Source organism: Camellia sinensis, chromosome 8 (assembly GCF_055761805.1).
Source record: "Camellia sinensis isolate YWXY chromosome 8, ASM5576180v1, whole genome shotgun sequence".
In the NCBI taxonomy this organism is placed as follows: Eukaryota; Viridiplantae; Streptophyta; class Magnoliopsida; order Ericales; family Theaceae; genus Camellia; species Camellia sinensis.
Window position 1 is genome coordinate 106560105 of NC_138968.1, and position 18367 is coordinate 106578471.

The 18367-nt window shown below is 33.9% G+C and overlaps 1 protein-coding gene across 2 annotated transcripts; it reads right to left on the reverse strand.

Moving 5' to 3' along the window:
- Positions 1-2846: 2846 nt before the first annotated feature.
- Positions 2847-17375, reverse strand: LOC114301168 (uncharacterized). Of its 2 annotated transcripts, XM_082883081.1 has the most exons (4): positions 17158-17370; positions 16022-16084; positions 4987-5150; positions 2847-3842 (listed from the first exon to the last, which is right to left on the reverse strand). In XM_082883081.1, the coding sequence occupies exons 3-4, from the start codon at positions 5034-5036 to the stop codon at positions 3131-3133; spliced, it is 762 nt and encodes a 253-aa protein (XP_082739207.1). In that variant the 5' UTR covers positions 5037-5150; positions 16022-16084; positions 17158-17370; the 3' UTR covers positions 2847-3130. The 2 variants fall into 2 exon arrangements, with proteins under 2 accessions (XP_082739207.1, XP_082739208.1); XM_082883082.1 differs by lacking the exon at positions 4987-5150 and having other exon boundaries at positions 17158-17375.
- Positions 17376-18367: the final 992 nt, after the last annotated feature.

Genomic DNA, 18367 nt, shown 5'->3' on the forward strand with positions numbered 1-18367 from the left:
TATATGCACTTTAAACTATATAAAAATAAAATTATTTGTCCTCTTCTCATAATGGACTCAATTAAAGATAAATCAAAATTCATTTGAAATTTGAATTTATTAAAAAAAATATTAATTTTTAAAATTTTTATCTTAAACTTGAATTTGGTTTATCAAAACAGGATTTATGATGAACTCTACAGACTCAAACGACACCCTCTAATTCAAAATCTGGACAGAAAGGATCCCCCTTCTAATAGATAATTTACACTACAAAAATTTCAATTTTTTGCTGCCGTCACTAATACTTCTAATGCCGTCTCATCAAAACAGTCTTTTTTTTTTTTTTTTTTTGCAACGGCATCTGTTACCGTCGCAAAAAACTCTCTTATTTGCGACTGCAGTTCATGCTGTCGCAAAAAACAGCTTTACGCAAAAAAGTGACTTTTTTGTGACAGGAAGGGGTACCGTCGCTAAAAACCCATTTATTGGCAACGGCAAGTGGTGCCGTCGCAAATGCTTCCGTGTTATAAAGTCCATTTTCTTGTAGTGATTCTAATTTGTCTATTGAGTTAGTCAATTTCGATTTTTGAATCCTTTAAAGCTTCCAATTTCTAATTCAAAGTAAGCAATTAAATAGATATTCCATAAATAAATAGATAAGCACAAAATTAACACATAATTATGCAAATTTTTTTAATAAAATAATATATATAAATGATATACACATTGGGTCGTCATAGAGAGGGCAACATACATGTACATGCAGTTTTTTAGCCTTGTGAAGGCACTTTGTAGCTTATTGGTTTTTTTTTTTTTTTTTTGGATCAACACTTTGTAGCTTATTGTTACCTGAATGACTGAGAAGGGAATTTTGTGAAGCTTGTCGTTACATTCCCATTGTAACTATAGTAATAATGAATCAAGGTTATGTTTAGATATTGGATATTTGTAGGGTAAAAGAAAAATGAAAGGACAAAAGTAAAGAATTACAATTTATATTTTTTTTGTTTAATTTACTGTTTTCTTTCTCTCTATAAATCCAAAATCAACACAACATAAAGACAATGATTAGGCTAAAGTAGTCCAAACCCAAATACAACCTCCACAAGGGCTTTAAATCTTGAAGTAGCGATGGAGACTTGCAAGGCTTGATAAGGTGAGACAAGTAACCTGTTGGTTGTGTTTTTTAATTGAAAATGTTGGATTTTTTGTGATAGGGAAATTATAATGTCAAAGCACCAAAATGTTACCTTTTTTGTCACTTGAGTGTAAAATGATGAAAATACCCCTATCAAATAGAAGTATGTGACGTTAATTATTTGGAGTGTGTAGCATTCATGGTGCACTCACTTGAGGGAATTGCAGGGAAAAACTTGCACACTCTTGCACCTTAATGTGATAAATGGGTGAAAAACCTTTGCTTTGTTCTTAATGAACTTTTACGGTGTGTTTAATTTATGAATTTAGATAGGAATTTGAAATACCTACATTTTTTCTTTCTCTTTTCAAATTCTTACTCAAATTCATTAATCAAAAACGCTTTCGTCGCAGTAGAGTTGGATAAGTTACACAGTTGTCTCACTATTGATGGGATCTTTTGCTATTTGCTAGCTATTTATCTGTTGTGTGATTTAAGTTGTTAAATCAAATTGATGCGTGTCTCGTATTGTTTTTTTTTTTTTTTTTCTATTCTCAAAACGATAAAAAATAAAATAAAATAATAAAACAAAAATTGACATGAACTTTGATAAAATATTTCAGAAAATTGTTCACTCGAAAATTTTCCCAAAACACTAGTTTGGTTTGGTTTTCAGAACCTTTTTTAAAGAAAATTTCTAAAAATTTAAAACATAATTTGGTGAAAAAAACAAAAAATATTGATCATTTTCATATAGTTTTATCCTTTTGGGATGTAGAAATAATTTTTTAAAATTCAAAATTATTTTTTTTAGTGTCTATTTTTATCAAATTAGTTTCTATTTTTTGAAAAAAAGTTAAAAAACTGTTTCTGAAAAGCAAACCAAATGTAGTTACTTTTAAAAAACACTTGTACATTGTTTCCTAAATTTCTATATTGTGTTCTTGCACAAAAATAACATGATATGAAAAGGATGTATGATTTCAAAATTTTCATAATTTTTGTTTCAAAAAGAGAAAAATGGAACATTAAAAATGAAACCATTACCACACAGGCGAATTTTGGCATTATCCCTCCAAATTCAACTCTAAATATTAAGGATTTGTTTGGTTTGTATCTTAAAATACAATTTTTGAGAAACATTTTCAAAATTTTGTTTGGTTTTGAAAAAAAAATTTCCAAAATCACTTTTTTTCCCCTACACATCAATCAATCACCTCTCCTTCTCAATCAATTTTTTTCACACACACATCTACTCAACTATAACAAAATATCAAACCATTCCAAACTCTCAAACTTCAAAATTATTTTCAAAACATACAACCAAACAAACCAAAAAAAATTCTAAACTCTCTCCCAATTTTTTTTTTTTTGAAAATTTATCTCAAAATACAAACCAAACACACCCTAAATAATTTTGATTAGGGATCATCTGCAAGGAAAGGGAACCGAAAAATACTCTCCATACCCGTGGGCCAATCTCGGTGAATGTTAGTTCTGCGACCTTTCAATAAAGATTTTTCAAGCACAAAATAAAAATGAGAAATTTCACAGCTTTAGAAACTAGATAGTGTTTAATTTCACACCTTTAGAAACTACCATTCAATAAAGATTGAGAAATGGTCCGTGTTGCAGAATGTGAAATAATTTATTACATACATAGCTCTACCACCATGGTTACATAATGATATAAGCTTTCCAGAAACCAAGAAAGAAAATCAGATCGTTAGTGCGAAGTGTTGCTAAGATTCACTCGAGGAAAAACAATGAGAAATTTCTCTTTGGCAATTCTGCCAGAACCCGAATACAAGAATCTTATAAGGAATTTTCTGTTCTGAGAAAAAGCAATGATGATACACAAGCATAATAATAATACAACAACAAAGTTTACAAGTGCTGTCAAGCTAGAGTCCTACTATCAGCCTGGCTGTCGGTCCCTCCCAACCACTCCTCCAGTTTTGCTTCTCTGTCAGCCTTAAACTCTTCATATTTTTCAGACAATGAAACCAATTAATGATTAGAGAAACTTCCATCAACTGAGAATTCTTCTTCTTTTAGCTCATCATCAATCTGACTTGACAAGGGCAGTTCATCGGCTTCTACATCTGCCAGAGTTGAGGCGGTGGTGGTGTTAGCAGCTTCAACTGGTAGTGGTGGATTAGGGTACGACATAAGTTTCTCACCCTTGGCTTGTGTTGACTCTTTAGAATCAACTTGAGGCCACTTGAAATTGCTGGCACGTTCTTTTGCTGACCTAAAAACTGATGACAAATAATTACTATTTATTTCACCATCTGCATTACGACCCCAAGTTACCGGACCCCAAGAACTAGTTCTTCCCATTTGAAAACTTAAACTTGGGCTACGGATCATCCCTCTTTTTGGTTGTTTTGTTGACATAATAGCTAGAGATTTGTTGATGTCTTTGATCATCTCGTCAGCAATAGGGAAGCCACACTCTCTCATAGACCTCAACATTGTGATCGAATCCTCCAAATCTTCTGTATGCAAAGCCATGTCTCGAGACTTCTCCATGACATTATTCTTGAGATTAATAAGGTTCGGCACTGCATTCTGTGTGTGCTGTTGGATGTAGAAGAGTCCCACGGAGGGCTCATTAGCCACATATTTAATCATCTCCGCCACGGATTCAGTTACTTCCACAAAACCATCAATTGCGGAGAATTCATGCATCTTCTTGAAAGTGACTGGTAGTTCATCACTGGTTTCATCGAAGTTATTAACGGAAACATATTAGAAACGAAAAAGATTATTAGTAAAAAAAGAGGGGGAAAATGAGGTTTCAGTATATATTCTGAAGTTCTAATGTTCTATATAACATTATTATCTAATGCCCAAAAAGCTATTACATTAGTAGCTCAAATGCACCGAAAACATTTGCAACTTATCATCACATGATCACATTAAAAAATATAGCACAAAGAAGTAAATCCCATTTAAGAATCTGCCAAGCCACCACCTTGCATGTGTCACCAACTATGATAATTTTTACGCATACCTATTTTGAAAATCTTTTGATTGGAACACAATCCTATAGCTTTTACTTGTGCCTGTTGATGCATTTAGTGGATTGCTTGAAAAACTCTCTTTTTAACAGGTTCTACAAAAAGGGCCACTAAAATGTTTTCATATGAGAAGAACAGAATTGTGAGTTAAAATACCACAATATAATTAACTCAAATTCTAAATGGGATACGTCAGATCTCATGTCTCAGGGTGACCATCATCCATTCATGCACGTGGTGTATGCACCGACTTGTACGGAAAATTCACACCAAAATTTTGTGTTTGGTTACATCTTATGCTTCCATCACCTCCCTCCTATACACAGGGAACTTTAACTCCATTTGGGAAAATTACTTTTCTTGTTTTATTACTTAATTATGTCAGTTCATGCTGTGTTAATTGAAGTGTTCCTCATGGTTTTTAACTAAGAACCTTATGCCTTCAAATCAATTTAGTATCTCAGGTTTGGCTCCATGCAAGACCAGGTTTAAAAAAGAAAATTTATATCCATGATACATCCGATAATATGAAATGGTCAAACTATAAGCATCAATGATATGCAATGTTAATGAAATCAGTGATAATAGGATGCTCATGCATTCCACACAAGATGATAGCTATTGGCAAATATGAAAGACTAACAGCATTATAATTCAACCAAATATCTGGACATATAGGAAACAACACATGCTATGTGTTATTCATTGACAACGTAGTTTCAATTGACAAAGCAAGACCAGGGTACACATAAAGGATACTTGTAAAGAAAAAAAAAAAAAAAAAAAAAAAAAGAGGAGGAAAGGTTGGAAAAGAAGTTAAAATTTGACAGCCATACACACCTAAGGACAACCACATTCTTTAGCTCAAATAGATTGATCCTACAAAACATGGATACTTCTAAGAAGGTGTTGTGTCCGTGTTGGACACCAACGCTCGTAAGACACTCCTTGCATAGCTATAACTGGAATGCGAAGCGAGCCAACCAATCAAATATGCAATCCTCCTTCAAAGCCCCAGCAACAGAATGTGTTAGAAGTGTCCTATTATATTTATTTTTTACAATTGCACACAATTCAGACACTTGAGGAACGCACACCGCACATGTCTATCACTTAGATAGATGAAACACATTGCAAGCAAGGATCAAAATTTCGTTTCAATATGTTGTTTCTGTCCACCGGAAATGAAAACAAAAAATATTTCGGAAATGTATTAGAAACATAATGGAAAGTAGAATTTTTTTTTGAAAATGTTTGGAAATAAAAACTAAGGTTGCTTTTGGTAGAGTTTTGTAAATATGATTTGAGAGTATGAGTTGTATTTTGAGTTTGTGAGTTGTGGAATTATGATTTGAATGTAAAAAAATTGTTTGGTTATGGTTTTTGAATAGAGTGTTGAATTGAGTTTTGAATTGTATGTAGAATTGAGTTTTGAAAGTTTAATGTGACATGTGAAATAAAAAAATTTGTTTGGTGATGAGTTTTCAAAATAGTTTTCAAAACTTAATTCAACCTATAATTGATAATCAAACACACAACTCAAAACTCGATATCCGTATTTTTGATCAACAGTCATAACCAAACTATTTTTAAAATACTCAAACAAAAAAATGATTTTTTTTTTCAATTAATTGTTTTTAAGTAATTTTTTTGAATAATTTTTTTTCAAATAATTTTTTTTTTCAAATAACTTCAATGTCAATTATTTTATGTCAATTAATTTTTCTTTCAATTCATTTTTTAAGCCTATATAAACATTAAAAATATTTTAAAATTATTTAGAAAATTAAAATATTAAAAATATTTAGAAAATTAAAATATTAGAAATATTCCAAAAATTAAAATATTAAGAATATTAAAAATATTCCGAAAATCAAAATATTAAAAATAATTTTTTTCCACAATAAATATTCAAAAAATTTAAATCATAAATATTTAAATAATTTAAATAATCTAAAAAATTTAATAAGTAAAAAATTAAAATAAATATTCAAAAAATTTAAATAATTTAAAATTTTAATATTTTAAATTTAAAAACAACTCTACACTCAAATCGTAACCAAACACATAAAACAAAACTTAATTAAGAAATTATTTTTAAAACTCATAACCAAACACATAACTCGAAATTTCATACTATTTTCACAACTCTACACTCAAACAGTAACCAAATACATAACAAAAAAAATTAAAATATTTAAAAATATCTTTATAAAATAGAGTTTGAATTTATTTTTATAAAATATTTTAAAATTTAAAAAATTAAAATTGTAATATTTAAAAATTAAAATATTTAAAAATATTTAAAATATTAAAAAATTAAAAAAATCGTAACATAATTAAATATTAAAATATTTAAAATCTTAACAAAATTAAAATATTTAAATATTTAAAAAATTAAAATATTGATTTGAATTGAGTTTTGAAAAGAATTTTGAATTATGTGTTTGGTTATGAGTTTTGAAAAGTAATGATCATGTTTTAAATTGAGTTTCGAGAAATGGGTGTAGAATTATGATTTGAAAGCTCAAAATAAACATCACTCAAATCAATGGGTGAAACTATAATTTGAGAGGCTTACCAAACGGAGCCTAAAACTTTCATAAATGTTAATGTTAGTAATGGGCGCCCTTGTGGCATGACCATTTGAATTTGAATTTGAACCTTATCCAAATAGGTTTTGAAATTGAATTCAAACCTATTTAGGATAACCACTCAGGATACAGATATTATCTCCATTAACTGATATGGATAGATAATAATAACATATTATATATCTGGAATATGGGTTATGGGTGATTAAGTGAGAAACAACGTATGATCTGTTTTTACCCATATACTGACTCTCTCCCAAAAACAACGATCAAATCATTTGCACTGTGATTTGTGTGGGTGATATTCAATCTGTAATATCACTTCACTGCTGGGTTGGTTTATCAGACTCTGGAAGCACGTGATTTATCCACGAGGTTCTATCATCTAAAGGTATGATCTAAACATTTTATCCGCTGCATGTTTTATACTTTGATTTACATTGGTATCAGAGCATAGTTAATGGATATTTTCGTGTTTCCTTTAATCATGTGTATATTTTTATATGTATATATATACATTATATACATGAACATTTGTAAAGGAGAAAAAAATCTACTTTTATCAGATTAAGAGCATAAATATATTTTTTTATGTTCATTAATATCTTTTTTCATACCATAAATGTTTTTTTTTTTGAAAAAAGGAGTTCGGCAGTACAAAAATTGGACCAGAAAACACCCTGGAAGGCGGCGCGTGGTCTGCACGCGCAACCTGACGCCGTGAGCCGTTTCCACGCGCTCCCACACGCAGCCACGTGCTCCCATGCGCCAGATGCCCTGCCGACGCGCCTGCACGCACCTCACGCGTGCGTCAGCGGCGCTGTCCACGCGCGCGCCCTCCGCGCCACGCACGCGAGCCGTGCTCTGAGCCGCGCACCGAGCCGCGCGCCGAGCCCGCGTGCTAAGCCGCGCTGTTTTCCTCCGCCGGCTCGGCTGGCTTGGCTGCTGATGTATTAGGCGCTGTTTGTTTTGTTTTTAATTCTAAATCACATTAAATGGTCATAATTAATTCATTACATATTTGTTTTATGCGTGGCTTGTACTGTTAGACTCAGAATTATTTTTTCTACATTCTGTAAAATTTTGAAAATTTTCAAAAAATATAAAATATTTTTTCTGTGTTAATAATTCATGTTTTATGCTTTAAAATGCTTCTGGTATTGCATAAATAATTTTTTGGGGTTGAAATATTTATTGTAGACTTCTGAAAGGTTTTATTATTTACTGGTAATATTGTCTCATTTTATCAGTTTCTAGATTTTTTATTTCTAATTTTATGTGTATTTATTAGTCATTTAAATTTCCAGATTATTTCAGAAAAATTTCAGAATATTTCAGAATGATGTACATTTTAATTATGGCATAATCTGAATATTGTTTCTGTTTATCAGTTTCTGGATTTTTTATTTCTAATTTTATGTGTGTTTATTAGTTATTTAAAATTCCAGAAAATTTTAGAAAATTCCAGAAATTTTCAAAAATGATGTACACTTTAATTATGGCATAATCTGAATATTGAATACAACATATTTTTTAGATTTTTACTATGTTGCAATTAAAGAAGCATGATTATTTATTTATTTATTTATTTATTTATTTGAATTCCATCATTAAATAAATATAGCATGAGTTGTTTGTAAATTTACATTGAGATGCTATTGTATGGAATTTATCATGCTTTGTATATGCCATAAGTAGTGGGAGATTGTTTGATTGTTTTTTGCGCATGGAATGAAATTAAATTTTGATAATTATCACTAGAGGCGCAAGAGATGATTACGAGCATAGCAAATTTTCGATCTTGAGACATGTGTAAAATTATCATTATTTAATTTAGATTCTTTCTGCTGCAAAATATTTTGTTTTGTGTTGCTATCATTAATATCCCCTGCGCATTTATTTACTCTGTATGTAGAAATGGCTGCTAAGACAGTGGTGGCAGACTTAACTAAGGAAGAGAAATTGGATGGCGACAATTATGATATATGGCGCCGTAAGATCCAATACCTCCTCAATGAGCAAGAAGTGTTGACCACACTTGAACAAGTGATGGTTGAGCCAGAGCAGGGCAATACAGCTCAACATCGTCGTGATCTTGAAGCCTTTCAGACTTGGCGTAACAAAGATCGGTGTGCGTGCTTTACTATGTTGAGCAGCATGCACAACGACTTGATTAGTGAGTTTAAGCATTGCCCGACTGCATTTGAGATGTGGGAAGCTCTCAAGCAAAAGTTTGGTATTACCTCTTTGGCAAAGCTACGTGGACTGACTATGAAGTTTGACTCACATCAGAAAAGGGCGCATCACTCGATAAAGCAGCATTTGAGAGTCATGTCAGCCATGATACGTGAGCTTGCGGCTGCTGGGCATAATTTGACTCAAAAGTAGCAAGTACAGGCTGTGATACGCTCTCTGCCAAATTCTTGGGAGCAGATGAAGCAGAACATGATGCATGATGAGAGTGTGAAAACATTCGAAGACATATCGCGTCATTTGGAGCTAGAGGCTGAGCGCCTTGAGGCGGCTAAGTCTGATGGTTCTGCTATGGTGGTTGAGTCAAGCTCACGTAGGACTTCTCAGTTCAAACGTGGAAAAGCAAAAAGTGCCCCTAAGAAGCAAGCAGCGGCTGCGCTTAAGCCCAATGGCGCTAGAAATTTCAAGCGTAGGGGCAAGAGAGGTGGTAAGAAGGCAAAGGCTAAATTGACATGCTTTAACTGTAACAAAGAAGGACACTTCGCTCGGGATTGCCCTGAGCAGAAGAAGGTACTCCCTTACTTAATTTCTCGCATTCAATGCTTTGTGTCTAGTCAAGCATTAATTGCTCATTCTCCTCATTTTTGGGTTGTAGACTCCGGAGCAACAGACCACATCGCGAGGGACAGAGTAGGGTTCGTTGAGTATCGCCGAGTACCTGCTGGGAGCAGAAAAGTTTACATGGGGAACGAGTCCAGTGTGGAGGTGCTTGGCATTGGCACATTCAAGCTGGAAATGCGACGAGGGCGCACCTTGTATCTTCATGATGTTCTTTATGCTCCGGATATTCGGCGAAACTTAGTTTCAGTTATTAGCATGATGAGCCTTGGTTTTAGCTTTTGTTTTGAGAATAATGGTGTTAGCATTTATTTGGGAACAATTTTTTATGATTTTGGTTATCTTTCAGATGGTTTTTTAGTTTTGGATGTGGATGATTCTAGTCTTAATAAAAATGCCAATGGCTCTATTTCTAATATTACATCTTTTTGTGATAATGATTCTATGAGATGGCATGCTAGATTAGGCCACATAGGGCAAGACAGGATGACTAGATTAGCTAGAGAAGGTCTTTTAGGCCCACTCGCTAGAGTCACTTTGCCTACTTGTGAGCATTGTCTTGCTGGAAAGGCAACAAGGAAACCATTTGGGAAAGCCATAAGGGCATCTATCCCATTGCAACTTATTCATTCTGATATATGTGGACCAATGAATGTGAGGACAAGGCATGGAGCCCCTTATTTCATCACATTTATAGATGATTGCACGCGTTTTGGTCATGTCTATCTGATTTCTCACAAGTCAGAAGCATTGGATTGCTTTAGACGGTATGTTAATGAGGTTGAGAATCAATTAGACAAGAGCATTAAGGCTCTAAGGACTGACCGAGGACGTGAGTATCTATCTGAGCAATTTAAAGTGCTCTGTAAGGAAAAAGGAGTTATCAGGCAATTAACAATTCCTAGGACTCCGCAACAAAATGGTGTAGCGGAGAGAAGGAATCGCACATTGCTTGACATGGTTAGATCAATGATGGCGCAAGCTAATCTTCCAATTTCTTATTGGGGAGATGCTTTGTTGACTGCTGCCTACGTCCTTAACCGTGTGCCCTCCAAATCAGTTCCTTCCACCCCATATGAGATGTGGACTGGCAAAAAGCCTGATTTGGGCAATTTGCGGCCTTGGGGTTCAGTAGCTTACATACACAACGTTTCTCATAAGTTTGGGAAGTTGGGCCCTAGAGGAAAGAAGTGTATCTTCATTCGCTATAGTGAGCATTCTAAGGGCTATGTGTTTGTTGGGGAGCATCCGGATGGAAGTGTGACTGAAATTGAGTCGCGAGATGTGGATTTCCTAGAGGAGGATTTCCCTAGCAGAGGTGAGGTAACTAGAGAAGTAGAATTCTACGAGATGGAGGATCTACTTGAAGGCGCACCTAGTAGCTTAGTAGAGAATGAGGAAATAATTCCTCAAAGCTCCTAGGGACAGTGGGAGCGATCTACCTACCCATGGATTAGATCCAATGGATGAGGATTCTCAGGATTCTCAACTACGTAGAAGCAAAAGTGGAGCTATACCCCGTCGTCGTTTTGAGATTGAAGGGGAAGCATTCATGATTGCTCCGAGTGATGAGATGGAGCCTAAGAATCTCAAAGAGGCTCTCTCATCCCCTGCTAGTAAAGAATGGAGTACTGCAATGGATGAAGAAATAGAATCTATGAAGAAAAATCATGTCTGGGACTTGGTTGATTTGCCGCTAGGGCGCAAGACTATTGGGAACAAATGGGTTCTCAAAATCAAGCGCAAGGCGGATGGTTCCATAGAAAGGTATAAGGCTCGCCTAGTGGCGAAAGGATACACCCAACGAGAGGGTGTGGACTATGAGGAAACTTTTTCACCAGTTGTAAGGTTTGCCTCTATTCGCCTAATCCTGGCCATAGTAGCTCAGTTGGACTTAGAGCTATATCAGATGGACGTTAAAACTGCATTTCTCAATGGAGAATTGGATGAAGAAATCTATATGGATCAACTAGAAGGCTTTGTGGCAGTAGGTCAGGAGCGCAAAGTTTGCAAGCTTCAACGATTTATTTATGGCTTAAAGCAATCATCCAGACAGTGGAATCTGAGATTTCATCGAGCCATTGTTTCTAATGGGTTTACGATGATTGATGAAGATCACTGTGTGTACGTTAAGCGGTCCAAGGACATTTTTCTGATATTGTCATTACATGTAGATGACATATTATTGGCTGGAAATGACAAGGAGATGATTGTCGCCACTAAAATGTGGTTGTTCTCTACATTTGAAATGAAGGACATGGGTGAGGCGAGCTATGTGCTCGGTGTTAAGATCCTTAGGGATCGCTCTAGGAGACTTCTTGGTTTGTCTCAAGAGACTTACATTAAGACTATTCTAGAGCGGTTCCAGATGCAGAGCTGCAAACCCATTGACACTCCTGTTGCAAAAGGCGAGAGCCTAAGCCTTGATATGGGTCCTAAGACTCAAGAAGAAAATGAAAAGATGGCCCGTGTTCTCTATGCAAATGCTGTTGGAAGTTTGATGTATGCTATGATGTGTACACGTCCTGACATTTGTTATGCAGTCGGATTGGTGAGTCGTTACCAATCCAACCCAGGACCAGCTCATTGGAAAGCAGTTAAGAGGATATTACGATATCTTAAGAGGGACTGCAGATTACACACTTTGCTACCAGAGTTCAGATCTACATCTAGTTGGCTATTGTGATGCTGACTGGGGAGGAGACCTAGATAAGCGTAAGTCTACTTCAGGATATGCTTTCATGCTTAGCGATGGTGCTATTTCTTGGAGCAGTAAGAAGCAATCCTGTATCGCCTTATCGACTATGGAGGCTGAGTTTGTGGCTTGTTCATATACCGTTCAGGAAGCCGTGTGGTTGAGGAGATTCCTTCAGCATTTGGATGTTGTCACACACACTTCAAACCCTGTGACTATCCATTGTAACAGCATGGCTGCACTCGCTTACGCTAAGGATCCTAAATGCCATGGCAAAACCAAACACATTGATGTGAGGTTCAACTTTATCAGAGACATTTTGGCGCAGAAAGAAGTGATCCTGGAGCACATCCCTACGAGTCGCATGGTTGCGGACCCTTTGACTAAGCCCATTGCTAGAGATGTTTATCTTACTCATGTTAGGGCTTTAGGACTACGTAGGTGGTGATATTTTTTATGTGTATTCAGTTGAACTCATTTTTTGGGGATATTTATGCCATTAGTATTCATACTTGTTTCTATTACACATTTATGTTTACTACTTTTAGTAATGGTTTGTGAATTAGCATACACAAAATAATTAAATTGAGGTTAGCAGGCAAGATTGGCTCACTCACACGAGCAATCGCCCTTAGCGCTAGGTAGCGAGTAAGGATGAGACTAGAAGCTAAAATTATCCACTAGCTATGTCGCCTTGGTTGGAGCCAAGATGAGGTCTTGTTAGAGACCGACCATGGATATGAGAGTACCCACTTTTCCATGATATGTCTGTTATGGATAGCCAGATGCGAGATCTCATTTGATGCCTGAGAGGCGAGCAAATAGAGAATTCAAGTTAGACGCTAGGAAGCAACTCGTGCGCTTAAGAGCGACTAGACTAAGATCTGTATGGTGTGTGAGTTTAACATCACTCTTTGGAAGAGTAACTCCACTATAACATGCATTCATACTGCATGTGCTTATCGACCCGTTAGCGAGGTGAAAGAATGGATCCCTACTTCTTCACCGTGTGAGTCCTAAAAGTCATTTTTCCCTAAATGACTTCACTTTATGCCTTTTGTGACCTTTGACTATGTCATAAGATGAGGAGTTGATGTTTAGCTACTTTGGTATGTTGCCTGCGGTCATGTATGATTCGGCTTTAAGGGACACTACTGAGAAAGCGGTCAATTTCAAATTGAATGATATGAGGGTGAAGGGAAGATCATTTAGTTCTACATCTCTGCTCTATATTCACTGTCGACAACTCACATCGCTCTTTATAGGATGCTGATTGGGTGTGAATATAATGCGGGACCTAGGAGAGTCAAACATGCTCTTTGAGGGATTAGAGATGTTTTTGGACTGATGTAGCTAGATGGGTCTGGGTACATGAGACACTATTTCTGTTCTTTTTGGGTTGATGTCTCTATGCTGACTCATATTGAGTTTCTAGTATAGAGCTCCCACATGCAGATGTTCTCAGCGGTCGCACGGTGCATTGGCTAGTATGAGATTGTTCATTTTTGGGGAGATTGAGATAGAGATGTGGCAGTGTCATGCCAACTCATGTGCGAGTGGGAGATGTTAGTAATGGGCGCCCATGTGGCATGACCATTTGAATTTGAATTTGAACCTTATCCAAATAGGTTTTGAAATTGAATTCAAACCTATTTAGGATAACCACTCAGGATACAGATATTATCTCCATTAACTGATATGGATAGATAATAATAACATATTATATATATGGAATATGGGTTATGGGTGATTAAGAGAGAAACAACGTATGATCTGTTTTTACCCATATACTGACTCTCTCCCAAAAACAACGATCAAGTCATTTGCACTGTGATTTGTGTGGGTGATATTCAATCTGTGATATCACTTCACTGCTGGGTTGGTTTATCAGACTCTGGAAGCACGTGATTTATCCACGAGGTTCTATCATCTAAAGGTATGATCTAAACATTTTATCCGCTGCATGTTTTATACTTTGATTTACAGTTAATATATTCTAAATAATTGAACAACCGAACACGCTGAGATTTATGAATATTAGATGCTCATAAACTAATGGATTAAAGCCTTAGTTGGGAAAGAAGTTAAGCAATTTTAAGAAAAATATTGATAAATAAAAAAAAATGCACAATAGTAGTAATAGTAGGGATGACAAAAGTGACTTAATCATGCTTGTTTTATCTTCTCCTCTTTATCTCTCCTATTTCCTATCTAGTTTCTCATATTCCCTAACAAATATAATACTTTTCTTTATCACAATTTCTTTTGACAAAAATAGGTAAATAAAAATGAGCATTGTCAAATACTTTTAAAAGGTGTCGAAAAACAACTCTTTGTTTTGGTATGTTTCGTAGTATTTTGGTGCATTGTGGTATGTTCTGGTGGAAACATTGGAATTTCGGTATTCCATTTAACATTTTGTTTCGATTTCCTAGGAAATGAAAATGTTTCAGCCATTTCAACGGAAAAGAAATGAAATCATGTTCCTTGGTTGTAAGTTTGAAGAACTAATTTGGGATTCATCGAATGGATTTCATTACTAATTATATTCCATCGAATGACTTCTGCACAACCTTGACCAATGTAGTCCTAGCCCCACTCTAGTCCTTCTAGCTCCCTCTACTTGAACCATATAAAACCTGTTTGATTTCTTGTAATAATATATTCAAGATGGTAAATACGGTTGTCTTTTAATTTCTCATCTGTTATTCATGTATAATTGTTAATATTGTTCAAGAGCCTTCACACAAATCATTTAATAATGTTATTTCCAACCCAGGTAATATCATCGAGCATTTGCATTTCCTCATTCATAAAATTCCTACTCCACTAAGTAAGTAGAAATACTGGTGTGTGGATTGTCGGGTCTTCAGTCCATACACAATATTTTATTCTAGTATTACTTAAAAAATTTCATAGATTAAAATGTTAATTCTTGGATAACCAACATCTACATAGAGTTTTTAACTGCCAACGTATTCCTTTCACCGGGCCTCGTTGGGTCTCATTCTTAAAGACACAACATCAAACACCTTAAATTCATTGTTAATGCCTAAATATGCCATTCACCTAAGTTATATAACTAAACTAGGTGTCTTCTATTTCAAAATGAATGACGTGCTACTGGTAGCGGCCCAAGGTCCTGGGAGGCCTTAAGTTAAATATCAAAATGAGGCCTTATCTCACTGAGTCTTTGAAAACTTGAGACGTTCAACAATAGGAAAAAATTTTTTAAAAAAAATAAAAAAAATTTACACTCTGCTTGGATCGAGAGATGAGAAAAGAAATAGAAATGATTAAAGTTTCTCACCTAGATGAGAAAAGAAAAGAAAAGAAATGATTGATTTCTCATATTGTTGTTTGGATGGAATATGATTAAATGAGTAGCTTTGATTTCTCACCAAATCTAAACACTCTTGGTGAGAAACAAAACTTAAGTTTGGTGTGATTTGTGTTTCTTACCATTTTTCACCATTATTCACCTCATTAATCATCCAAACAAATAATGAAAATCTTCATCTCTTCATTTCTTTTCGTATATTATCAAACCCCTCAATCCAAACGGAATGTTAGGAGCTTCAGCCGATAGGCTAAGTGGCCTAATAGTCGAGCCACCTCTGCTTCCAAAAAGCTCATTAATGATCACAACAATTTTCACCCACAACATTAACTGCAGTCACATGGATAGCATATTTATCAAGCAAATGTTGATTTTTTCAGCCATGAAAAACACAGAATTGCTCACATTCAGAACAGAGTTGTAATGTAATCTTACCTGAACATAGATCATGCATCCATCAGCGTAATTAACTGTATACTAAAATGCACTCTAAACTTCCTGCAGATGATTTGAAGGCAAGGTTGTTAGTTAGATATTAAAAAAGTTTCAATTTGTTGCCAATAAAAACTTTTTCTTTTGAAATAAAGCATAAGAATGCATTTAAACAATAAAATATAGGGTTAATTACACTAAGACTCTCGAATATTAGTGAATACTGCTTTACCCCTCATCTATAAACCCATACATATTGACCCTCCCTCAATTACGAAAATTTTACAAAAAATACCCTTTTGGAGGGGGTTTGCAGGGGTGAAAGTGATATTTTTATAGTTGAGGAGTCAAGATGTAGAGATTCATAGATGAGAGTAATAAAGTGTTATTCGCTAATAGTTGAGGAGTGTCGGTATAAATAATAAAACCCATACATGCAAGGACACTTCAAATTTTAAAAAGAAAGCTCAAGCTTAAGTCATACATCAAATAATCTGGAAAGATTAAATCCAACAAATTGAAACATGCAATTTTTCTTATTCTCTTCCTAAATGATTCCCTTGTTAAAAAACAAAAACAAAAAACCCAAACACGAATCACATCGTCAAGAAAATTACATGACCAAATTCCATTATCAGCTCCATCTGTTCTCACAGAAAATTTTTCTTGCAAAACTCTTCAAATCAATCAGCATTATTAGAATAGAGCCCAGAAATATGTTTTCACCCTTCAATATATAACATTTTTTTTCTCAGGGGAATTTGAACGTCTAGGTTTTCTCCAGAATAATTGAGATTAAAAAACAAGAAAGAAAGAAAACAAAATTAATTATTTCTGAGCAACTACCTGGCGCAATAAAACGAGAGCCAAAGGTTAAAAAAAAAAAATTAATGTTCATTCCCCGAAAGTTAGTCATTTTCTCGAGAAAGATTTTCCGGGAAAAATTCAGTCAGACAAGAGAGAAAATATTTTAGCTAGAAAACCCAATTCTTATGTGCAGCAGTTGGTTAGCTCATTCCTTCAATCTGTAGTGTCAAATCAATAAACACACACACACACACACACTATATATATATATACAATTAAGCCCACCTCTCTACAATTTGGAAACAAAAAAAAAAAAACTAATATGTACTTACAGGAAACCCTAGAATATAAGAAGAACTGGCAATCCCATCATCATCTTCTTCTTCTTCTTCTTCTTCTTCTTCAGATAGCTGCTATCCGTGTCTGCCTTTTTTATCCTCCACTCTGCCTATCACTATCAAAATAGTCATGATCATGAATCATGACATATGCTTATTGTCGTTTTCTTTTTTCTCGTTTGGATAGATGTTTTTAAAAAATAGGATAAATTATCGATGCGTTAAGATTTACTTAAAATATAAATTATTTTTTATAATTTAAAAATTAAAAATATTTTTTATTAATATTTTTTATTTAACAAAATTAATTAAATAAATTAAATTTATAATTATTTTTTTATATAATAATAAAATTATTTAAATTATTAATTGAAACATATTTTTAGTATCATTAAAAACTGTTAATTGACTTGATAATTTATTAATAAAATAAATGATTTGCTATGAAATTAAAGGCGGAATGTAATTTTCAAAATCACAAGATGCGATTCATATTTTAATCAAACCTTAGGAGGCATATTTATAATTTATCCTAAAAAATAATTATCAATGATAAATTTTATAAATGTTAATTATTAAAATTATAATTTTTTATTAATTTATAATTATTTTTTTAAATTAGAACTGAAATATAATTTGTATTAGTGTGAAGTATCAATAAATTTTAAAATGTGATCTTGTAAATTGTTTAGTTCTTCCTTTTTTTCTGATGCCCTGTTTGATTCCAGGATATAAAAAATGGAATTGGATATTATATCCTGTGGGGTTCACATATCCCATATTTGCAATTTTTTTTCAAAGAGGATATAATATCCCATGGGATTGTATATCCCCCAAAAGTGGAGAATATACAATACCACCACCTCCATTATATCACATCCCCTTGGTTGGGATATGATTTAAAAAGTCCAATTTACCCTTTTGTCTATCTAACATAATATAATTTAATATATTTTTTGAATTTAATATAATATAATTATTGAATTTAATTTAATATTATTGAATTTAATATAATATAAATATTATTGAATTTAATTTAATTTAATATAATATTATTTAATTTAATTTAATATAATATAATATAATTTAGGAAAAATTATTGGAAACTCCCATTTTAGAGAGTTGTAGTCTACCATGTCCTATTTTAAAATTAATAAACGTCCAAGGATCCCATTATGTAATTATGGAATGGTTTTTCTAACTA

What these genes read in the sequence shown, in the direction of transcription:
- LOC114301168 (XM_082883081.1), bottom strand. Translation starts at nt 5,036, where the DNA reads ATGTTTTGTAGGATCAATCTATTTGAGCTAAAGAATGTGGTTGTCCTT. An exon ending in AAGAATGTGGTTGTCCTTAG is followed by an intron (nt 3,843 to 4,986) that starts GTGTGTATGGCT and finishes CGATGAAACCAG; the next exon opens with TGATGAACTACCAGTCACTT.